At 42.2% G+C, this 24,636-nt stretch overlaps 2 protein-coding genes across 6 annotated transcripts in view; one reads left to right on the forward strand and one right to left on the reverse strand.

The window, feature by feature from the left end:
- The window catches only part of CASP6 (caspase 6), a 252,125-nt gene extending 233,918 nt beyond the window's left edge, over window positions 1-18,207 (forward strand). Inside the window, exons 2-8 of one of the 3 annotated variants that reach the window (XM_050791039.1) lie at window positions 3,146-3,233; window positions 8,246-8,288; window positions 8,808-8,954; window positions 9,774-9,850; window positions 11,873-12,048; window positions 15,843-16,002; window positions 17,396-18,207. In XM_050791039.1, coding sequence (XP_050646996.1) covers window positions 3,194-3,233; window positions 8,246-8,288; window positions 8,808-8,954; window positions 9,774-9,850; window positions 11,873-12,048; window positions 15,843-16,002; window positions 17,396-17,634 — 882 coding nt within the window. In that variant the 5' untranslated portion in view covers window positions 3,146-3,193 and the 3' untranslated portion in view covers window positions 17,635-18,207. The remainder of the gene's footprint in view (window positions 1-3,145; window positions 3,234-8,245; window positions 8,289-8,807; window positions 8,955-9,773; window positions 9,851-11,872; window positions 12,049-15,842; window positions 16,003-17,395) is intronic. The other 2 variants (XM_050791040.1, XM_050791041.1) reach the window with 2 other exon arrangements.
- Window positions 18,208-19,235: 1,028 nt separating this feature from the next.
- Window positions 19,236-24,636, reverse strand: part of MCUB (mitochondrial calcium uniporter dominant negative subunit beta) — a 1,088,652-nt gene continuing 1,083,251 nt past the window's right edge. For all 3 annotated transcript variants that reach the window (XM_050791032.1, XM_050791031.1, XM_050791033.1), the window contains 4 exons: window positions 23,282-23,442; window positions 21,689-21,892; window positions 20,973-21,089; window positions 19,236-19,450 (listed from right to left, as the gene is read on the reverse strand). In XM_050791032.1, coding sequence (XP_050646989.1) covers window positions 19,373-19,450; window positions 20,973-21,089; window positions 21,689-21,892; window positions 23,282-23,442 — 560 coding nt within the window. In that variant the 3' untranslated portion in view covers window positions 19,236-19,372. The remainder of the gene's footprint in view (window positions 19,451-20,972; window positions 21,090-21,688; window positions 21,893-23,281; window positions 23,443-24,636) is intronic.

Below are 24,636 nucleotides of genomic sequence, written 5' to 3' on the forward strand. Positions count from 1 at the left end.
CTTTCAAAATTGGGGTCAGTTCCCCCAAACCCTGCCACTGCTTTGTCAACTAATACTCTGAATCCTTTGTTGTCATTTAAACCCGGGAGGCGGAGCTTGCAGTGAGCTGAGATCCGGCCACTGTACTCCAGCCCGGGCTACAGAGCAAGACTCCGTCAAAAAAAAAAAAAAAAAAAAAAACAGTATTCACAGCATATTCACCAGGAGTAGATTCTATCTCAAGAAACCACTTTCTTTGTTCATCCATAAAAAGCATCTCCTCATCTATCAGAGTTTTATCATGAGATGGCAACAATACAGCCACATTTTCAGGCCCTACTTTCAGTTCTATTTGTCTTAATACTTCTGCCACATCTACAGTGACTTCCTTCACTGAAGTCTTGAACCCCTCAACATCATTGATGAGGATTGGAATTAACTTCTTTCAAACTCCTGTTAATGTGGAGTATATATACATATACCTGTATATAACGTTTGTGTGTATATATAAAATGGGTTGGTATGTTGTCCTGCCCATAAAATACCACCCAGTGTGCCAATTGAAGTATATATAATTTTAAAATATTTATATATATTTACATTTATATATACATAATATATATTTATATATAATATATACAATATACATTTAATATATTAAAATAGAATATATATATATTTTTTAAAGAGGGTCTTACTCTGTCACCCAGACTGGAGTGCAGTGGCACAATCAGCTCACTGCAGTCTCAAACTTGGGCTCAAACAATCCTGCCATCTTAGTGTCCTGAGTTGCTGGGAATACAGGCATGTGCCGCCACTCTTGGCTAATTAAAAAAAAAATTTTGTAGAGACAGGGTCTTGCTTTGTTGCCTAGGCTGGTCTCAAAACTCCTGGCCTCAAGCAATCCTCCCACCTTGGCCTCAACAAAGTGCTGGGTTTACAGGCATGAGCCACTGTGGCTGATACATATATTTTTGATTTTTCGTTTTTCTTTTTTTCCCCCCTCTAGTTTCTAGTTACATACCATAAGTGGATATTTTGATCTCCCGTGAATCACAGATGTTCTTAATGGCATCTGGAATGATGAATCCTTTCCAGAAGATTTTCAATTTACTTTGCTCAGAACTATCAGAGGAATCACGATGACAACTACAGCCTTATGAAATGTATTTTGTAAATAAGACTTGAAAGTCAAAATTTCTCCTTGATCCATGGGCTTCAGAATGGATGTTGTGTTAGCAAGCATAACAGCATCAGTCTCTGCACATCTCTATCAGAACTCTTGGATGACCAGGTGTATTGTCAATGAGGAGTAATATTTTGAAAGGAACCTTTTTTTCTGAGCACTAGAACTCAAGAGTGGGCTTTAAATATTCCGTAAGCCATGCTGTAAATAGATGTGCTATCACTAACTAGGCTTTGTTGGTCCATTTATAGATCATATTTAGCATAATTCTTAAGGGTGCTAGGATTTTCAGAATGGTAAAGGAATGTTGACTTTAAAGTCTTCAGTTGTATTAGCCCCTAACAAGAGCATCAGCCTGTTCTTTGAAGCTTTGAAGACAGGCATTGACTTCTCTCCAGCTATGAAAGTCTTAGATGGAATCTTCTTCCACTAGAAGGCCGTTTCATATACATTTAAGATCTGTTGTTCTGACTGGGCATGGTGGCTCACACCTGTAATCCCAGCACTTTGGGAGGCCGAGGCGGGCAGATCGCTCGAGGTCAGGAGTTCAAGACCAGCCTGGCCAACATGGTGAAACTCCATATCTACTAAAAATACAAAATCAACCTGGACATAGTGGCACATGCCTATAATCCCAGTTACTTGGAAGGCTAAGGCAGGAGAATCGTTTGAACCCAGGAGGCAGAAGTTGCACGAGATCGCACCACTGTACTCCAGCCTTGGTGACAGAGCAAGACTCTTATCTCAAAAACAAAAGATCGTTGTTTAGTGTAGATGCCTTTATCAATGATTTTAGCTAGAGCTGGATAACCTGATGCAGCTTCTACATTAGCAGCTGCTGCTTCACCTTGCACTTTTATATCATGAAGATAGCTTCTTTCCTTAAACCTCAGGAACCATCCTCTGCTAGCTTCCAGCTTTTGTTTTGCAACTCCCTCACCTCTCTCAGCCTCCACAGAAATGAAGAGTTAGGACCTTGCTCTGGATTAGGCTTTGGCTTAAGGGAATGTGGCTGGTTTTATCTTCTATCCAGACCAACTAGAACTTTCTCCGTATCAGCAATAAGGCTGTTTAGCTTTATTATCTTTTGTGTGTTTACTGGAGTAGCATTTTTAATTTCCTTCAAAATTTTTTCCTGTGCATTCATGACTTGGCTTTTCTCCTTTGCACTCACAACTCGGCTAACTGGAGCAAGAAGCCTAGCTTTCTGCCTACCAACATTACTTCCTCACTAATTTAATCATGTTTGCTTTTGATTTAAAGTGACAGACTCTTCCTTTCATTTGGACACTTAGAGGCCTTTGTAGGATTATTAGTTGGCCTAATTTCAATATTGTGTTTCCAGGAGTAGGGAGGCCCCAGGAGAGGGAGAGAGAAGGGAAAGGTCAGTGGAGCAGTCCAAACGCATACAGGGCTTATGGATTAATTTCCCCTTCCCCTATGAGCGCGGTTCATGGTGCCCCAAAACAATTGCAATAATATTCAAGATTACTGATCACAGATCACAATAGCAGACATAATAACAATGAAAAATTTTTAAATATTGCGAGATTACCAAAATGTGACACAGAGACAAAGCGAGCCAATGTTGAAATACAGGCAGTATCTGCTAAGTGGTATAAAACAATCTATGCCTGTACCTCTAGAAAGGAAGAGTAGATGTTTGGGGCAGCTGGGATTAAATGAGGCCGAGCTCACACAAGTGATGTGAAATTGCCTCGGGTTAGGCGGTCTGTGTGTATCCCCTGGGTGGCAACTGGCATGTCCCAGCCGGCCTGGGGGCGAAGACCGCGTACCTCTCCCCGCCCCCGCGCTCTTGGCCCCCGCGGGCTCCGGAGCGACTGGGAGGAGCTTTAACTCTGTGGGAAGGACCAGCACGATCCACTGTAGCTACGGCGGCGCCAGAACCAACTGGCCCCACTCTCGGGGGCAGAGGGCGGGGCCGTCGAGGAAGGGCCGAGGGCGGGACCGGGAGCCTCTGGCTTCAGGAAGCGGAGGCCAGGGCGTCTGGCTGTGCGCTTGGCCGCAATGAGCTCGGCGTCGGGGCTCCGCGGGGTGCACCCCGCAGGTAGGCCGGGGGCGCTGACTGGGCAGCGAGCAGGTCTGCGTCTTGCTCCTGCTGGAGGGGAAATGCGGGTTAGCGGGCTGGTCTCGGGGACCGGAGCGGGGCGGCGGGTTCCTTCGGCTTTGCAGGGCGGCCTGGAAAAGTTGCACTCTTGGATTGAAGGGCTCAGGGCTGGCGGGGACGGCTTCGAGCGTCAGTCCAAGAAGCACTCCGGGACCTGGCCGTCGCCTCCTGGCGGTCCCGGGTAGCGGCGCCGGCGCCGGGGCGTGCCCCTGCCGCCTTTGTCCTCCCGAGCAATGAGCACTTTCGGGGCGCCCCGGCTGTTTAAACCTTAAAAGGCTGGCCCCACCTGGGCCTGACGTTCCCCCACGCCTGGCCGTTTTAAATGCTGACTTTTGGGGGTTGGATCTTTTGTTTGCTCACTTCGAAAAGTAAAAAGGAGGGGTTGTTCCGCCGAGTCATAAATCATAACTGGCCGCGGGGTGCCCGGGCCAAGGCCCTGAGTCCGCCCGGGCTTCAGCTGGAGGCGGCCAGTTCCTGGCGGCGAGCATACCCCGGTATCTCTCTTCTGCATCCGGGAAACCTGCTGCTGTCTGTCGGCTTGAGCCAAAACCACAATAACTTTTCTCTGCAAAATAATCTATTGCTAAGAGCATACGTTCTGTCACTTATTACTGTAAAGTTTAGAAACTTCAAGCCTGGCCAGAGTAAAACAAAAAGTTCGAAACGCCTGCAGTTGGCCGGACGCGGTGACTCACGCCTGTAATCCCAACACCTTGGGAGGCCGAGGCGGGCGGATCACCAAAGATCGGGAGTTCTGGACCAGCCTAATTAACATGGTGAAACCCCGTCTCTACTAAAAATACAAAAAATTAGCCAGGTGTGGGCGCCTGCTGCTGGGGAGGCTGAGACAGGAGAATCGTTTGAGGCCGGGAGGTGGAGGTTGCAGTGAGATCGCGCCACTGCACTCCAACCTCCGCGACAGAGTGAGAATCAAAAAAAAAAAAAAAAAAAAAGAAAGAAAGAAACGCCTGCAGTTGGTTAGAGTGCCTTTGTTTAAGAACTTTTTATATTTTGCTGCACAAAGGAAGTGGGGCTCCAGAGGCAAGTTGTAAAAGTCACATGGTCGTAGAGGGAGTAGATAGGTAGCCTTGTCCTGGAGGCACAGGATCCAGTTGCAATCTCTAGGGGCGGGAAGCCCGGGTTTCCTTCACTCACCTGCTCCCTTCCTCTTCTTCCTCCACCGCACTCCCCCGTACATGTTCTAGGCCTGATGGAGGTTACTCTACATAGGGTTACTAAACATATTGTTGATGGAGCCGATGGGTAGATTTTCATAGAGAGTGCAGTGAATGAAGACGATGACAGTAGAATGATCCAAGTCGTTTGGGAAGTTGAACAAAGTTTAGAAAGGTAGCTGGTCTCAGGTGGGAGGGGCTGCGTGGAGATGGGCCTGCAGAAACTTTGGAATCTGCAGGTGGGCCTGGCTTTCAATCCCAACTCCACTTTGCCGACCTTGGCACGCCTGGCCCCCTCTGTCCCTGTTCCTGAGCTGTGGAACTGTGAGATAAGGTATCTAAGGCGTCAGGCCATCAACAAATGGTAGCTGGCAGGATTATCTGGAGGGATTATCAAATTAGAGTGAAGTGAAAAAAGGAATGATTAGTTTTGTAAAACCTAAACTGATTTAAGGAACAAGGAGGTGGCAGTTACATTATCCTGGGAAGGAAGAGAAGTGAAAAGAGGGCCGGACACGGTGTTGGGCGCCTGTAGTCCCAGCTGCTGGGGAGGCTGAGGCAGGAGAATCTCTTGAATCCGGGAGGAGGAGGTTGCAGTGAGCCAAGATTGCGCCACTGCACTCCACCCTGGGCGACAGAGGGAGGCTCTGTCTCAAAAAAAAAAAAGGTGAAAAGAGGTCAGGAATCAGGTTTAAGGAAGGGCACATTTTTGATAAGTAGATTGCAAATGAAAAGGAATTTCTATATCTGTTATAGAGGGTAGCTCCTTCATTAAAATTTATTTTCTCCATATCAATAAAGCTATTTCTTACTTTATCCAGGTTTTTAAATATTAATGCAGGCTGGGCGCGGTGACTCACACCTGTCATCCCAGCACTTCCAGGAGGCTGAGGCAGGTGGATCACTTGAGACCAGGAGTTCCAGACCAGCCAGGACAACATAGCAAAACCCCATCTCTCATGAAAATACAAAAAGAAAAAAAAAAAAAAAATTAGCTGGGCATGGTGGCGCATGCCTGTAATCCTGGCTACTCTGGAGGCTGAGACAGGAAAATCGCTTGAACCCAGGAGGCAGAGGTTGTGGTGAGCCAAGTTCACACCACTGCACTCCAGCCTGGGTGACAGAGTGAGACTCCGTTTCAAAAATATAGAAATAAAAAATAAATATAAATGCGGCATAATGATACTTAAGTGCCCCCTTCTGGAAAGCTTGTCTGCTTGGGATACACAGCTCAAGGTGGTCATGATGTGTTATTTTCTTTGCAATCTGTGGGTAAAGTTTAACTCCAGAAAAGTATTGGAACTTAGGTCCTGACATCTGTCTCCATAGCATTTTGTTCTGATTCGGTGTTTGCTAGAGTGGCCACTGGACCTGGTCATTAATTGGTACTACAGGATGCAGGGTGCACTTTGTGAGAGTGAAGGTAAGTTACAGCCAGCCAGCATCAGAACCGGTGTCCAGAGCCTAGGTTTTTCCCTACATCTGTAGCATTAATAAACAACACAAAAACTTAAAAAAAAAAAAAATCCCTCACTGAGGTTGCCAAATCTGTTAACTTTGAAACTGAATATATTATTTTAAGAGATGGGGACTAGCTCTGTTACTCAGGCTGCAGTATGGTGGCTATTCACAGGGGCAGTCATAGCACACTATATCCTAGAACTCTTGGGCTCAAGAGATCCTCCTGCCTCAGCCTCCCAAGTAACTGGGACTATAGGCTTGCCACTATGCCCGGCCCGCACGTCGTTTTAAATAGATTTTCTTGAGCAGCTACTTGATACTAGTTAGCCATTCTTAAACCTGTAGGTCTTGACTAATGTGAGGGCATATTTGAAACAACCCAAACTCACATCTTAAGTTACTAATATATCAGCTAACAACTGGGAAGCTACTTCTTTGGGAATATGACAAACAAGAGTTGTAAAGACCCAAGCAAGAATACATCTCCAGTGTTTTCACCCTGAGGGATATGAGTTAGTTTGCTGAGCAGCCATTTGGCACAGCTTCCGCGAGTTAGGCTGTGAGCAGCCTCCGGCTCAGCAGTCGGTATGGAGCAGAAGCCGCAGGTGGTGAGCCGCTGGCCTGCTACCACCAGGGCAGACGCTGAGACACTGAGTGCTTTCCAAGTTGTGCAGAATTTTGGCGGGTGAGGCAGATGGTTGTGACATATGGGTTTAATTTTCTTGAAGTTACTGTTTCTTTGTAGTCTAATTGGTTAAAAGATAAGCAGGTGAGGTTATCAAAAGGCAGTAGATCCCGACAGCTTTTGAAAATGGGAAGAGTGAAATCCCTGTGCTGTCTTCATAGAGCAGTGTGTGGAGTAGGAAGTACCTGGTTGCTGTGCTCACCTAGGGCAAAGGTCGGACTAAACAGCTTTCTCATCTGCCATGCAGCGGGGAGGACCAGTTGGAGAAGTTGCTTTTAGCTCTCACACCTTAGTGTAAAAATCACTTTGTGAAAAATGAAGCTGTCACCTCCTTCCTCTAAGATTCTGATTCTGTCTCAGTTAGGATCCAGGAATCTGCATTTCAACATCCACACCAGGAATTCTGATGTCCAAGGTTGAGCAAAACTGACTTAGGGCTTATGGACAGAGGGATGCCTTAGTGGGGTCTTAGTTGGGTCTGATTGCTTGGGGCAGTTCCTGGAGGAATAGGCTAAAGGGGACTTGAACTGAATTCCCCAGCTTGTATTTTTTTTTAGGAGAAGTGAGGTTAGAACAATCAGGTGATGGGGGCTAGTAATGGGGAGATCTCTTAAGGACAGGGAAACACAACCCTTTTGGCTAGGAGATGATGGGTAAGAGGCCATGCTTTACGGCCATTCCTCCTCAACTGAAGGGTGCCTCTTGCTATACTGCTAATATTTCGGTTTATTCATTACTGTCTCCCCTCTAAGCTGTTGAGCTATCAGGTAAAAACAGATGCATGAGTGGATGGGGACTTTATTGTAGAAGATGCCACACTTTTTGCACTGTCCGGTGTAGAAGCCACTGGCCAATTAATTTAAATTGAAAATAAATTGAGTTCCTCACTGCACTAGCTACATTTCAATGCTCAGTAGACACATGTGGCCAGTGGCTACCTTATGAGACAGTGCAAATATGGAACAATTCCACCATCACAGACAGTTCCATGACATAGCACTGCTCTGGAGAGTAGATAGCAATTCAGTAGAAGGCTGGCTGTCCAGGAAGTAGGGAGTCCAGTTGAGATTGGAGAGCAGAGAGCTCCCTTATAGAGCTGGAAATGCGGATGTGTCATGCAGGAGATCCAAGGTCCAAGTCTTTGCCCTTGCCCTTCCTTTCCTCCGCCCAAACTTCTACCTCTTCCAGGCCTACACCACTGCTAAGCCAGCATTAACCACACACTGTATTTCAGTTCTCCTGTAGGACTCAATTCTTTGTTTCAGAAAATATGTGCAAAAACATTTTCTGCATAACAAAGCAACTTCATATTTCAACTCCATAATCACAGAACTATGTTACTCTAGGCATATTTTGCAGTGAATGCATTTGTGTAATATTTTCTCCATTTCCGTTTGTAAGATTGTTATTTTGCAGGTCGAGTTGGGGATGAGAAAGCATAGAGCTGTTAATTTATAGTTTATTAGTAAGCAGTTTCCCTTCATTTCCTTCTCTTCATATACTTTGGCTTTTAAACTAACCGAAACAGAAGGGTCTTCAAGTTTGGGAGTTGGAAGGGGAATGGGAGTTCCTACTATATTTTACTGCCTTAAGTAAAAAATAATGAACAAAAATCAACTTTTTTTTAATAGGTGGGGAAGAAAACATGACAGAAACAGATGCCTTCTATAAAAGGTAAAGCCATGCTCTTTTCTAATAAAGGTCTCGTCCTTTGATGGTCATGATCAGCCTACAGAAATCAAAGCAAGAATGGGTCCTGGGAGCTGGAAAGAAGAACTGAGCAGGCCAAGTTTTAGCCTTTGGGGAGCTGATTTGTAGATAGGCAGGTGGTGCTGCCCCTGGTTGTCGAGGGACCTGGAGTCAGAATACATACCGGCATGGCATGAGCCTAGAGCTAGAGCTTGGTTCTGAGCCTCGTGGTTATTCTTGGTTGCTGGATCCTGGGGGCCCGGGGAAAGACATCAAGGCAGAGGGTTAGGGATGTCAGGATGGCACATGGCTGCTGTTTACCGATTGCCAGAGAGATATTTCAGGACTTTCCTTATTAGCATGGCCTTTCCTGGAGCACACCAGTGGAACATCAGCCTGGCAAGGAGGAAGCTCAGCTCTCTATCTACATGTTGCCCTAGAACTTGGAGGGGCTCATTATTTAATATGACTTGAAGTGATTGTTTTTGAACTTTTCATTAACAGAGAAATGTTTGATCCGGCAGAAAAGTACAAAATGGACCACAGGAGGAGAGGAATTGCTTTAATCTTCAATCATGAGAGGTTCTTTTGGCGCTTAACACTGCCAGAAAGGCGGGGCACCTGCACAGACAGAGACAATCTTACCCGCAGGTAGTAGTTTTATCTACATATCAAGATGAGGCAGTTAAGTGATAAAATTACGTTTGGCCAGGTGTGGTGGTTCATGCTGGTAATCCCAGCACTTTGGGAAGTCAAAGTGGGAGGGTCACTTGAGGCAAGGCGTTTGAGACAAGTCTGGGCAACAGAGTGAGACCCTGTCTCTACAAAAAATAAAAATCAATTAGCTGGGCATGGTGGCAGTAGTCCAGCTACTCTGGAGGCTGAAGGGGCAGGACTGCTTGAGCCCAGGAGTTCAAGGTTGCACTGAGCTGTGATCGTACCACTGCACTCCAGGCTGGGCTACAGAGGGAGACCTTGTCTCTAAAATTAAAAAATAAAATAATTTTTTTTCCAGGCTTCCAAAAGAAAAGTTAAAAAAAAAATTAAAAATTAAAAAAATTCCAGACTCATAGAAGTAGGGAAAAAAAGTTACTTATCGTAACTTGTCAACACTAATGAGGTAATAGCAGATCAAGAGTGTTTAAAGATGGGCCTCGCTTTGATGCAGCCTCCCTTAAGAACTTGCCTGAGTTACCTTCCTTACTCTGTTCTGTTAAATGTTGACAGGCTTTGCATTTGTACTAACATTTGCATAGTAGACAACAACACACTAAATTCAATCGGCTGTCATGATTAAATCCTTTCCTACCATGGTGAATGAAGGGAAAACCACCATTGTTATATTTCATTTCTTTTCTCCTAAAGAAAGAAAATTTGTGTCATTAAAATGTGTATAGATTCCTCCAAAGTAAGGATATTTGACAACTTTGAAAAGTTTATAGGCTAACATTTCATTTAATATATCACTAGGTTTTCAGATCTAGGATTTGAAGTGAAATGCTTTAACGATCTTAAAGCAGAAGAACTACTGCTCAAAATTCATGAGGGTAGGTAGTTTTGCTATTATATAGTTCATCTTCCTCTAATGAGATTGAGTCCTTTATCCTATCTGTAAAGACAGGTACAAGCAATTACTTATGTGACAAAAAAAGTATTAATTTAGCACAGGTTACAGGTTTTGGGTATGCTTCTGTGTTTCCGTTACCCAGCACATTTAGAGACCCTTGCAAAGAATTATGCCTCTAAAGTTTATATTTAGCATACCACTCGTTACAGTCTATTGTAGAAATGAATGAAATGACCCCTTCAATTGGCGGTAAAAGCCTAAAATGCAACTACTACAGGTGCTGGGCAGTCAATAGGTTTTTTTCTTACTGACTCCTTTCATGACCGATTTTCTCACTGGTTTCCAAATCGTGTTGGTTTACATACATTACCTCCTTTAATTCTCCCATCAATATGGGGTACATATTCTGATTACAACCTGTATTATAATCATCACTGCATACCACGGTATTCAAATCATTTGCCAACCATTATATTTGCATAATTACTTTAAACTTTCTTCAGAGCTCTTCTTTAAACTGCACATCATTTTAACTTTGGCTGCTTACCAGCTTTTCTACTTTGCTCAGAAGCTTTGGAAGACATCAGTCTCATGTCACCGCACCCGGCCTTGAGTACTCTTTTGGAAGCTCTAAGTGCTATAATCTCTTTTTTTTTTTGAGTCGGAGTCTCGCTCTGTCGCCCAGGCTGGAGTGCAGTGGCCGGATCTCAGCTCACTGCAAGCTCCGCCTCCTGGGTCTACGCCATTCTCCTGCCTCAGCCTCCCGAGTAGCTGGGACTACAGGCGCCCGCCACCTCGCCCGGCTAGTTTTTTTTTTTTGTATTTTTTTTGGTAGAGACGGGGTTTCACCGTGTTAGCCAGGCTGGTCTCGATCTCCTGACCTCGTGATCCACCCGTCTCGGCCTCCCAAAGTGCTGGGATTACAGGCTTGAGCCACCGCGCCCGGCCTCTTTTTTTTTTTTTTTGAGATGGAATCTCGCTGTGTCCTCCAGACTGGAGTGCAGTGGCATGATCTCAGCTCACTGCAACCTCCACCTCCTGGGTTCAAGCGATTCTCCTGCCTCAGCTTACCAAGTAGCTCACCCCCAAGCCCGGCTAATTTTGTGTTTTTAGTAGAGACAGGGTTTCACCGTGTTGGCCAGGCTAGTCTTGAACTCCCAGCTTCAAGTGATCCACCTGCCTCGGCCTCCCAAAGTGCTGGGATTCCAGGCGTGAGCCACTGCGCCTGGCCCTAAGTGCTGTATTCCTATGGTGAAAGTGCAGCAACACGTGGGGAGTTGTTGAGCAGCAGTTCCTGGGTCTTTTGCTCTAAGGTCTCTGCTGATTCAAGGAAATTTTTAGTTTATTGCCAAAGTAACTTGGATCTTAAATGAGATTCCCTATCATAATCCCTTTATGTTTTCCACATCATTCTGTGTTTTAGAAAGGCTAATGAAATTTGGTCAAACTCTGTTACTCTGAACTTGAATAAATTTGGATTTTTTAAAACATAAGATACAGTATGGTATATTGTTTGATTAAAGACTAAAATAAGTTGTTTCATTACAGATATTTTACACTTATTAAAGAATAGACCAGGCGTGGTGGCTCATGCCTGTAATCTCAGCACTTTGGGAGGCCAAGGTGGGTGGATCACTTGAGGTCAGGAGTTCGAGACCAGCCTGGCTACATGGCAAAACCCTGTCTCTACTAAAAATACAAAAATTAGCTGGGTATGGTTTCGAATCTGTAATCCTAGCTACTTGGGAGGCTGAGGCAGGAGAATCGCTTGAACCAGGGAGGTGGAGGTTGCCGTGAGCCAAGATCATGCCACTGCACTCCAACCTGGGCACCAAGAGTGAAACTCTTGTCTCAAAAAAAACAAAAAAGACAAAACCACAAATGTTCCTCTTCCCCAGTCATATGGACGTAACTTTATTCTAGTATTAATAAACTGAATTTTTATGTGTAGATAACAAGCATCATGTTTTCATTTCTATATTCTCTTTTGGGTCCTTTATAGTGTCAACCTCTAGCCACGCAGATGCCGATTGCTTTGTGTGTGTCTTCCTGAGCCATGGTGAAGGCAATCACGTTTATGCATATGATGCTAAAATCGAAATTCAGACATTAACTGGCTTGTTCAAAGGAGACAAGTGTCAGAGCCTGGTTGGAAAACCCAAGATATTTATCATTCAGGTAAGACTGATTACGTTGTCATCTTAATTATAAAGTCTGTCATTTGTAACATGTGATAAAGTTCTAAAAGCCAATTTTGAAAGTAACTTTCTCCAGTAATTGGACAGGCCCTTTTTGAATTCTGGCCAATCAGAGTTGCACTTTGAGCTGTTAGTAATAATTCTTTGACACTCTCATTGTCTGTATTACAAAGTAACAGCATTTGGATTGACACTTGAAGTGACTCACAAAGTAACCAATGTGCTACTCGCTGGCCCAGCATGATATCAAGGAGAGCCATTGGAAAAGGTACCTGCTGACTAAAGAGTGCCGTGCAAGGCAACCTTATCAGACTAAGTTTGCTTCTTTGGGAGGTGGAGAGCATATAAACCAGTGGAAAGAATGGAAAAATAAAGCCTTCTAGTCCTATCCTGTCTCATCCCTTTCACATTGCCCCTTAAACCAAAATTGTTTCCCCGCTGCCAAATTGGTTTTAGGGATAAAAGTATTTTTTACAGGTGTGATAGCTCATGCCTGTAATCTCAGCACTTTGGGAGGCCGAGGCAGGCAGATCACCTGAGGTCAGCAGTTCAAGACCAGCCTGGCAAACATGGTGAAACCCTGTCTCTACTAAAAATACAAAAATTAGCTGGGCATGGTGGCAGGTGCCTGTAACGCCAGCCATTAGGCACAAGAATTGCTTGAACCTGGGAGGCAGAGGCTGCAGTGAGTCGAGAACACATCACCGCACTCCAGCCTGGGTGTCAGAGTGAGACTCTGTCTCAAAAAAAAAAATTTTTTTTTTTTTGCATGAATAATATTACTTGGCACATCATTAAGGATTTTTTTTTTTTTTTTGAGATGGAGTCTCGTCCCCCAAGCTGGAGTGCAATGGTGCAGTATCAGCTCACTGCAACCTCCGCCCCGGGGTTCAAATGATTCTCCCACTTCAGCCTCCTGAGTAGCTGGGATTACAAGCACCTGCCATCATGCCTGGCTAAGTTTTGTATTTTCATAGAGACGGGGTTTCACCATGTTGGCCAGGTTGGTCTTGAACTCCTGACCTCAGGTGATCTGCCCACCTTGGCCTCCCAAAGTGTTGGGATTACAGGCATGAGCCACTGCACCCGGCCAAAGATTCTGAACTACAGAAGAGAAACCTGACATGCCAGTGCCACAATTCTGTATTTCCATGAATGGCATGGAGGACATAATATTATGTTATAACGTCTATTCTTGCATTGCTATAAAGAAATACCTGAGACTGGGTAATTTATAAGGAAAAGAGATTTGATTGGCCCACAGTTCTGCAGGCGGTACAGGAAGCATGGTGCTGGCATCTGCTTCTGGTGAAGCCTTAGGAAGCTTACAATTATGGTGGAAGGTGACGGAGAGCCAGCATATGACTTGGTGGGAGTGGGAGCAAGAGAGTGCTAAGGGGGAGGTGTCAGACTCTCTTAACATAACCAGATTTCATGTGAACTGAGTGAGAGCTCACTTATCACCAAGGGGAAGATGCTAAACATTCATGAGAGATCCTCCCCGATGAGCCAGTCACCTTCTACCAGGCCCCACCTCCCACACTGGGAACCACATTTTAACATGAGATTTGGAGGGGACAAAAATCCAAACCGTATCAAACATGAAACTGCATTTCACATCCTACCATAAAACCTTGTTTTGGGGTGAGGAAGTGGCTGTAAGAAGTGAAGGATGACTGCCTCGTTTCTGGTTTGGACAACTGCATTGGAATGTCTGTGGGACATGGAATTGGTGATACAGGTGTAGAACCTAAGACAGGTGGCCTCGGCTGGAGAAAGAAATCAGGAGGTGGTCATGGAAGCCATGGGATTAGATGAGTTTACTTATGTTGAATACCACCTGAAAAAGGAGCGTAAAACAAAACTGCGGGGCACCCATGAGGAATGGGCTGAAGAGGGAAGATACTGAGGAGGATGGACACCACGAGAAAAATAAGAAACACATAATGACATGATTGTTTCATGAAAAAGGGAGTGGTCAACACTGTCGAACACAAGAGAAGTGGAAATAACTAACGAGCTACTACAGGAAGAAAGCCACAAATGAAGGAAATAATTTGCCAAGTTACTTTCTCTGTATGCCTTAGATTCTTGGTAAAAAGAGCACCTCCCTCATGGGGTGGTTGTGCGGGCAAAATTACCTAATGAATGAAAACCACTTAGAACGGTGCCTGGCATACGGCACGCCCTCAGTAGAGGCTCGCTCTTTACTTTTATTGCAGTTGACTGGGCAGGTGATGCCATCAGGTTAAAGGTGTTCTGTTTTATTTAAGGACAGTAGAAAACAAGGCCTGAAAATAAGCCTGCTGATACCAAGATTAAAATTTGCCTATAAAAATGGGGTAGTAGGGATTTTCTATTTATGATTTTAAATCATTCAGGACTTTTGATGCTCATAATTCTTTAACCATTTCAGAACTGATTGATGCATTTATGCTGCTACAACAGAATCTTACTAGCTGACTGTATTCGTGTATAGGGTGGCCATAACAAAGCACCATAGTCTGTATGGTTTCAATAGCGGGAATTTATCGTCACAGTCCTGGAGCTGGAAGTCTGAGATGGAGATGTGGGGAGGGTTGGTTTCTTCTGAGGCCTCCCTTCTTGGCTTGTAGGTGGCTGTCTTGTCCCTGTGCCTTCATATGGTCTTTCTTCTGTGCATGTCTGTGTCCCAATTTCTTCTTATGAAGACACTGGTCATGTTGGATTTGGGTTCACCCGTATGACCTCATTTTTCTTTATCACCTCTAAAGGCCCTGTCTTCAAATACAGTCATAGTTGAGGTATTGGGGCTAGGACTTCAGCATATGAATTTGGTGGGAACACAATTCAGCCTGTAAAAGTCACTTATGAGAAGAGTTTAGTGTTAGCCTCTGAATGAGTCCGAATTTAATGTTAATTTTGAGTGAGTCTAAATTTAATGTAAATTCTGAGTGAGTCAGAATTAGTGGGTAAAAATTTGAGACCTCACTTTTTAATGGGCACACAAGGAAGAATGTGCATTAACAGGTATCTTGTCAGGTCAGGCTGGATGTCATTTTAACTCCTAACAATTTATAGCAGCAGCCAGGCAAGCAAAAGTCAATCTGGAGATACACTGCCTGCCTAAATAGAAACACTTAGGTCAATACTATAGCTTTCAAAAGCGAAGGTGTGCCCTGGGTGTGGTTAATCCATAAGAAATTTTAAAACCACAAGCTTTTTCCTCTACAGTCTACCCTTCTACCAACATAATTTTATGCATACTTGGGGATGCCAATTTTTTCTTAAAACATTAAAAGGCCGGGTGCAGTGGCTCACGCCTGTATTCCCAGCACTTTGGGAGGCCAAGGCGGGCGGATCACGAGGTCAGGAGATCAAGACCATCCTGGCTAATACGATGAAACCCCGTCTCTACTAAAAATACAAAAAATTAGTCGGGTGTGGTAGCGGGCGCCTGTAGTCCCGGCCACTCTGGAGGAGAATGGTGTGAACCTGGGAGGCGGAGCTTGCAGTGAGCGGAGATCGCGCCATTGCACTCCATCCAGCCTGGGTGACAGAGCGAGACTCCGTCTCAAAAATAATAATAATAATAATTAACTAAAAGAAAACGTAAGTAGGAAACAGCTTTATTGGCTTCTGTCCCCTCTAAACCTGAATGTATTGCTTCTGAACTGCTCAGAATGTGGTTTCTGTTGTAATGAAGGTGTACCGGCTTACACGTTCACTGCACACATTAAGCACTGGGAAGAAAACAGTAGGCAAAGAGGTGGGTTTTTCCTCCTTGTCTTCTAGGCATGTCGGGGAGACCAGCACGATGTGCCAGTCATTCCTTTGGATGAAGTAGATAATCAGACAGACAAGCTGGACACCAACATAACTGAGGTAGATGCAGCCTCCGTTTACACGTTGCCTGCTGGAGCTGACTTCCTTATGTGTTACTCCGTTGCAGAAGGTGTGTGGTGTTTAAAACAAACATATAATTACCTCTCTTGGCTAAGGTCCTGTAAGTTTCACCTTTGATTGGTTTGGGTCAGGTCTTTCTGTTGGGACAGAGTGATTCCATCCTGAAGCTCTCAGACTTATAATTTTCTTTGACCACATAGCACAGAGTGATAAATGAAAGTGTAAAATACCTTACAGAAAAATCATTCCTGAGAGTTATATTGAGTAAAACAGCAAGTCTAATTATATTAACATTAGCCTACCATCATTTACTGAGGGTGGTAGTGCCATTGTGGTAATTGTCCTGGAAAGCTTTAATTTTTTTTTTTTTTTTGAGACAAGGTCTTACTCTGTCACTGAGGCTGGAGTGCAGTAGCATGATCATGGCTCACTGCAGCCTCAATTTTGAGAAACTGAGCCTCAGCCCCCCTGTAGCTGGGACTATGGGCATGCACCACCATGCTTGGCTAACTTTTTAACTTTTCTGTAGAGACTGGGTCTTTCTGTGTTGCCCAGGCTGGTCTCAAACTCCTGGGCTCAAGTGATCCTCCAGCCTTGGCCTCCTAAAGTGCTGGGATTACAGGTTTGAGCCATTGCACTCAGCATTTTTTTATATATATATATATATATATATGTATATATATGTATTACACATATATGTGTATATATGTGTATAAATATGTATTATATATGTATATATGTATTTATTACATATATATTATATATAATATATATGTGTATATATATTACATATATATGTGTGTGTGTGTTTGTCTTTTTTTCTTTGGGAGAGTTTCACTCTGTTGCCCAGGCTGGAGTGCAGTGGTGCAATGTTGGCTCACTGCAACCTCTGCCTCCTGGGTTCAAGTGATTCTCCTGCCTCAGCCTCCCGAGTAGCTGGGAATACAGGTGCCTGCCACCACACCCAGCTAATTTTTGTAGTTTTAGTAGAGACGGGGTTTCACCATGTTGGCCAGGCTGGTCTCGAACTCCTGACCTCAAATGATCTGCCTGCTTCAGCCTCCCAAAGTGCTGGGATTACAGGCATGAGCCACCATGCCCAGCTGAAAAATATTTTGATAATGGTTCTTTGCTTTCGTAGTAAATAATTTTGTTTGACTTCTTTTTAGTAATCTCATGTCTCAGTCATTGTCTATCTTGGGAATTTTTTAGGAAATGGAGGAAATTATATAGAAGTAACTCCATATATATAAAACTATACAGAATTAATCTCTTTTCCCATTTGAGAAGAGTCAAAAAAAATTTAAGCCATATATATCATGGACACATCTTAAGACTCTTCTAAGCATTTTTAAGAACTTACACTTCTGTAACTATAAAGAATACACACAGTGATTGAAAGCCAGAAAACTGCAGCAACATTTTCCTTCTCACTTTTTTAGGATATTATTCTCACCGGGAAACTGTGAACGGCTCATGGTACATTCAGGATTTGTGTGAGATGTTGGGAAAATATGGCTCCTCCTTAGAGTTCACAGAACTCCTCACACTGGTGAACAGGAAAGTTTCTCAGCGCCGAGTGGACTTTTGCAAAGACCCAAGTGCGATTGGAAAGAAGCAGGTTCCCTGCTTTGCCTCAATGCTAACTAAAAAGCTACATTTCTTTCCAAAATCTAATTAACAGGGGCTATCTTATTTTACAATTTAATCTATTGAAAATGTCTTTCTCGGCCAGGCGTGGTAGCGCACACCTGTAATCCCAGCACTTTGGGAGTCTGAGGCGGGCGGATCACCGGAGGTCAGGAGTTCGAGACCAGCCTGACCAACATGGAGAAACCCCGTCTCTACTAAAAATATAAAAAAAAATTTAGCTAGGCCTGGTGGCGCATGCCTGTAATCCCAGCTACTTGGGAGGCTGAGGCAGGAGAATCACTTGAACCCAGGAGGGGGAGGTTGTGGTGAGCCGAGATTGCACCATTGCGCTCCAGCCTGGGCAATAAGAGTGAGTGAAACTCCGTCTCAAAAAAAAGAAAATGTCTTTCTCTTCTTTTTATATAAATATCGTTAGGCTGAAGCATTATGGTCCAATGATTCAAATGTTTAAAAGTTTAATGCTCAGCAGAGAACTGCCTTTAAAAAAAAAAAAAAAAAAATTCATGTTGGCCATGGTGAAAGGGTTTGATATGCAGAAACAAAATCCTCAGGAAATTAGGTAAATAAAAATTTACAAGCATTAATAAACTGCAGGGTTACATAAAAATCTAGCTGATTTAACTTGTATTTTGTTACTTTTTTTATAAAAGTTTATTGTTTGATGTTTTTAAAGGTTTTTGAAATCCAGGAATTAAATAATTATCCCTTAATAAAATATTTGAAATTCATATTTTACTACATTTTTCTAATTCGCATTCTTGTTCATTTGTGTAACTGATAGATATTTTTTACTCGGTCATATAAATGTTTAATATTTCATCTACATATGAATTACCACATTTTGTGTATGACTTTAATTCCTACTTTTAAAAAAATCAGCATTCCAGAATTGTTATATGGCATTCTGAGGATGAAATAGAAAACACGATAATTCTTAGCCACTACAGGCTGAACACCTGCAAAATCGGATTCTGTCAGCATCTTCCATGTTAAGTTCCTACAAACAGTCCAACAGTCATCAGACCCATTCACACATGATCACATTAATAGAATAACAGGTGTTACTTTCAAGGTTCAATTCATATTAATATGATGTAGAATCTGGGTAATACTGTTTTGTTAATAATCTGCCAGAGGCTGAAGAAGGTTAACTGTTTCGGCTTCAATACCTGAAACTTGTGATTTGCAGGTTCAAAAGCAATCGTTTATATGCACTGTTTCAGGTGAAGTTGGTACCTGCTATACTTTATGGTTGGTGGAACATTTATGCCTTTTTGATAAATGATAAAAAGATCTTACTCCCAACTATTGCATATTAAAAAAAGAAGTTAAGATGATTCCTTGGGAGGTTGAGGCAGGAGGGTTGCTTGAGCCCAGGAGTTTGATTTGGTGAGACCTAGTCTCTAATTTTTTTTTAAAAAGATGATTCCAAATTAAGTCTAAGAATGAAAGTGAATGCCAAGCACATACCCTTTCACCTTCACATAGAGAACATGGGACAAGCTGACAAGGATTTTTAGCTAACAGCAGCCACTGTTGCTTTGATAGACGCATACAAGCCCTTTCTAACATTAGCAAGTCTTAAAAATCCAAAAAGTAAAAATCTTAGTTGAGAACTTCAAACAATACTTCTGTTTTACAAGAATTTAATAACAAAAAAAAAAAGATTGAACAATCAAATTGAAATGAACCATGGGACTCAAAAACATCCTAAGTTGCAAAATCAATACAAAATGGAAAATCCGATGACATTTAAAAACGTAAGATTAATTCTTTTCATTGAGTTCTTCTACTTGCATTTGCAAATAGAGAGAATGGCGCACCTGTTTCAGGGATTCTTTAGCCTGTCATGGGAAAAAGAAATAGCATGTGATCAGAAAGAATGAGAAACATACCAATGTTACTGCTTGAAAGGAATTCTATAAACAACGTTTCCTTACAGCAATAAAATGTTTAAACTATTAGTGACAAATGCTAAAATATTTCTTTTTTTTTTTCTTGAGATGGGTTTCATTCTGTCACCCAGGCAGGAGTGCAATGGTACCATCTCAGCCTACTGTGACCTCTGCCTCCCTGGTGCAAGTGATTCTCCTGCCTCAGCCTCCCAAGTAGCTGGGACCACAGGTGCCTACCACCATGCCTGCCTAATATTTTTTGGTATTCTCTGTAGAGAGGGAGTTTCGCCATGTTGCTCTGGCTGGTCTTGAACTCCTGGACTCAAGTGATTTGCCCACCTTAGCTTCCCAAAGTGATGGGATATAAATATTTCAATATTATATGTGGATCTTTTTAAAAGATGAGTTTACTAATTCATCCTTATGTATTTAAAAAAATAATAGTTGATGGGTGCTGACGAGTTTATGGGTGCAGCACACCAACATGGCACAAGTATACATGTGTAACAAACCTGCACATTATGCACACGTACCCTAGAACTTAAAGTATAATAAATTAAAAAAAAAAGGTTTAAAACAACCAAACCAAATAATAATAATAATAATACTAGTTTATCCCCTTTATAATGGTTTTCCAGTTCATATTCTTTAAAAAACTCTTAACCTACCACTTTATCTTTTTATCTCCACTTTATTACCTTAGAGATAATTAACAAGGTGTTAAATATTTAAAAAAATTTTTTTAGAGATGGGGTCTCACTCTGCTTCCCAGGCTGGAGTGCAGTGGTGTTATCATAGTTCACTGCAGTGTTGAACTCTTGGGCTCATGGGATCCTCCTGCCTCAACTTCCCAAGTAGCTAGGACTACAAGCATGTGCCACCATGCCCAGCTAATTTAAAAACAAATTTTGTAGAGATGAGGTCTCACTATGTTGACTAGGCTGGTCTCCAATTTCTGGACTCCAGAGATCCTCCCACCTCAGCCTCCCAAATCGCTGGGATCACACTAGGCTTACCTTCTAAATCTCAAAGGCACTGTCCTATAAACTAGCTGAAAGAACATTCCTTAGCCTTCTCAGGATTATTCAAATATAAGGGAATCCGCAAAATTTTTTTAAAAGCATTATATTTTTCCTATAGAATGATTATATGAAATAAAATACATTTTTTTAAAAGGCTTGGCCAGACATGGTGGCTCACACCTGTAATCCTAACACTTTGGGAGGCTGAGGTGGGCGGATCACTTGAGGTTAGGAGTTTGAGACCAGTCTGGACAACATAGTAAAACTCCGTCTCTACCGAAAATACAAAAAAAGTAGCCAGGCATGGTGGCAGGCGTGGTGGCAATCCTACAACACACAGAAATCTAGGACCAAGATTTAATTTGTGAGGATGAGCCACCAATTGTATTTCCCTGATACTAAGTTCAGGCTCCCAAACAAACCAGCTATAAGATGTATTTGTAGTATACCTTAGCAAGGTCTTCTTTTAACTTGTTGTATTGCTCCACATCAAAATGCTGTTGCTTTGATTTCTTGTGGAAGAACTGAAGAAATTGCCTACTCTTAACAGCTGAGTAAGTATAATCCTTAAAAAAAAAAAGAGAGAAGAAAATAACATGTTCTGAATGAACATAATGCCTCTGCAAGAAGGATACTTGACTCAGCAACACCAAAGCAAAAGAAGGCAGATGAATGGGTAAAATATTTGCAATGGCCATGAGAGTAAGCATAAGCCAACACAAATAAAACATTTAGTCTCATTTAAGATCTGCTGCTCCTTTCAAACACAGGCAAGCTGGGAGAAATTACACATAATGGGAAAGAAGGAAGAAAAAAGAAAAGGGAGATTTTTGGCATACTGAATAAACCATGAGACAAAGCTGATATTACTGAATGTTTTGCAATGCAAATTCAGTTTTATTTATAAATGAGGGCACAGAGAACACATGTTTATCCCAATGGAGGAATCTGTGTGTTACACTAATTACTTCTCCATAGAAGTTATATATAATTTCTCTGTGTTGTAAGTCTTCATCCAGTCTTGTGAAAAACAATACATTTACCAGCTCATAAAAACCCAGATGGCAGTAATTCAGTAAATAAAAAGGCTTTATTGCTCATTGCTTAGATAAGAGATTCTTTGCAAAGATGTTCTAACTTACCATTTTCCTAACAAACTACTCACCTGTCGAGTGACTAAAAAGTATGCAAAAAAGACCATAGAATTTGCAAACGTGATGAAGTATGTAACTGGTTCCATGATATCCCAGGAGTACACCCACCACGTGAGCCAGGCTAGTGCCCCACCCTGAATGGACAGCAGTGCCAATCCAGCCCACAGGAGTCCGCTGGTTTTGGCTTCCGAATGAGCTGCTATTCCAGCTTTCACCTGAGGGGGAATGAAAAACTTAATTCCGTTTACAAATACACCAACTAAAGGGACAAAAAGCAAGATGAAAAAGAACTCTTAAACAAATGCACATCTGTATTACTTTGAAGAGGTCAGATATATGGAAAAACAATTTATAAAACATATACATGAATGAGTAAATACTCATTACCATATCAGCTCATTAATCTTTTTAAAATTATAAAGGTAGTAACTGCCCTTGGAAAAATGAATAGTATAGAAGAGTATACAATGAAAAACTCAGAAGTCTTCCTCTGAGACCCAAATAAAATTAGAGGCCTACTTGACTCAGCAATTCCACTTCTAAGAAATCATTCTGAAAATATATCTGCATACACAAAACCCATTACAGATGCATTCTTAAAAGCAGAAGTCCAAACACAATCCATATGCCCATCAAGATGTTACACAACTGTAATGAAGCTCTGTGCCAATAAGGGGAGATTTCTATAATACGCTGAAAAAAGATGAGAATAGTGCATAATAGTGTGCTTCCTTTTCTGAGAAAAACAAGAAGAATATATTTGTATTTGTTTGTACACAGATAAAGGAAATCTAAAATGATTCATAGGTGTGAAGAATGTAGTAACTGGGAGGATAGGGTGGGAGGAAAACTTTAGATTTTTAAATTTTAATCCAAGTAAATATATTACAAGTAAAGAAAAAACTAAAATGGTAAACAATCAAAAAAATAAAACAAGTCCCTCTCTCTGACATTCTCCAAATACCCTTAGAGGTCATTACTATTAAAACTTCCTTACATCTCCAGAAACTTTCCATTCATATTGAGAGATGCACATAGACCTTTCCATTTAAATAAACATCACAAATGGGATTATAAGTCTAAAGAATGCAATTCTTTCCTTTGAAACAAACACATTTCCCCAGCTATCCCCCCAAATCAAAGTTATTGTTTCCACACCATTGATTAACTTTAGATGCTAGTTATTACCAACTTTCCAGCTGCAATTCTGTTAGGCGGAGTAAGGGCTCTGGGCCTATTCTCTAAAAAAGGAAAGGGAGGTAGGACTCCAGCTAGTGCTTCCCTGCTCATATGCACTTATTTACAGAGACATTACGACTGATCTCTGGAGAGGAAGCATGGCATAGAGTTTAAGATGGCAGCTCTGAACACAGGTCACGTGAGCTCAAGTCCAGGCTCTACATGTATTAGCGATATACCTCTGTGGCTCAGTTTCCTCATCTGAAAAAATGAGGAAGATAGAAGTCCTGAACTTACAGGTTGTTCGTGAGGAGTAAAGGAGAAAATTAGAATATGGAAAGCATTCAGAAAGATGCTCACATGAGGAGCACTCAATAAACACTAGGTATTATTTTCAAATATGCTCAACCGTGATGCTTCCTAACCTCTTCAAGGGGCTGCAGCTGTTCCTTCAGGTGGTCAATTTTCTCCAGTAAATGGTGCTCTCTCTTTTTCTGAGACTCTTCTAAATGCAAGATTGTAAATAGTCTATGAGCCAAGGATTTCATGTGTTCCATCTCAGCAGTGTGCTCATTACTTGGTTTTTCTGAGAAAAGACACAAGGGAAACAAGCCAGTCACCATATTGTTCCTGCAGGGTGTGTAAGTCTTTCTGTCCCCAGTTCTCTTTCCAAATATTATTTTAGGATCCACAGGGTAAGGAAGCTGGTGTACAAACATGTAAACAAAGGTGTAATATACATTTCAAAAGCAGTTCAAGAGTATGTTCTTTTCAACAAAGAGTGTCACAGTAAACAACAAAGTGTGGATCTGAAAGGCAGTTCATATACAAGGTAAAAAAAAAAAAGTCACCAAAAAACATGTCACTTTGGCATAAGGATTATTATGAGCTGAAGGCAACTGAAAATAAGCAGACACAAGAAAGGCTCTCTGGCCTCTCCCTATTTGCCCAAAAGCAGGACACAAATTTTACAAAGACCCCTCTACCAGAAAGAACAAAGGTAGATCACCGGAGACAACTTTAGACTCTTTTCAGCTTAGAGATTGCACCAGAGGAATCTACATGACAAACTTTAGTAGCTTTTAACTACCTTTAACCAACTTATTTGCTCTTCCACAATCTGCTGCCCCCAGAGATTCAAGGCCCTTTTCCTTTGTCTTGTCACAACTCTAAAAATGTATTGTTCTTTGTAGAAGATGCTCTGTCAGCTGAGGTTCAGAGCCACCTCTTTGAGAATTACTCATTCCTTGGATACCTCCCATGTGTCTATGAAACATACACATTAATAAGCTACTGTTTGATTTTTTGTTAGTAATCTCTCTTATTACAGGGGTCCATCCCAGCTAAGAACTAAGAGTAAAGGGAAAATTATTTTTCAACTCTTACAGGAATTACGGTTTCAGAGTTTTTAATATAAAGTTCTCTTGATTATAGACTTCCCTCATCCCACCTTCTCTATGGGTTTATAAGGTCCATATAAAATTACGCTTAGCCTATGAGAAGTCCCTCAGACTGATACCTTTCTGAGAGCTGTAATTGTTCATTATCACTGTAAGAAAACGTGAGGGAGGACAAGGTGAGAGGAAGGGAAGATGGACCTTCCCACGAGGTAGCAGCAAACAACTGCAGAAAAGAGAGACGTGTGTCTAGAGTCGGTATCAGTCCAGTGAGTTTTCCAGTTTGTGTCAGTAGTCCGGAAGTTATCAGTTGTTTGTGTCAGTAGTCCGGAAGTTATCAGTTGTTTGTGTCAGTAGTCCGGAAGTTATTTTTCTTCCATCAT

The sequence above is a fragment of the Macaca thibetana genome, chromosome 5 (genome assembly GCF_024542745.1).
Source record: "Macaca thibetana thibetana isolate TM-01 chromosome 5, ASM2454274v1, whole genome shotgun sequence".
NCBI lineage: Eukaryota > Metazoa > Chordata > Mammalia > Primates > Cercopithecidae > Macaca > Macaca thibetana.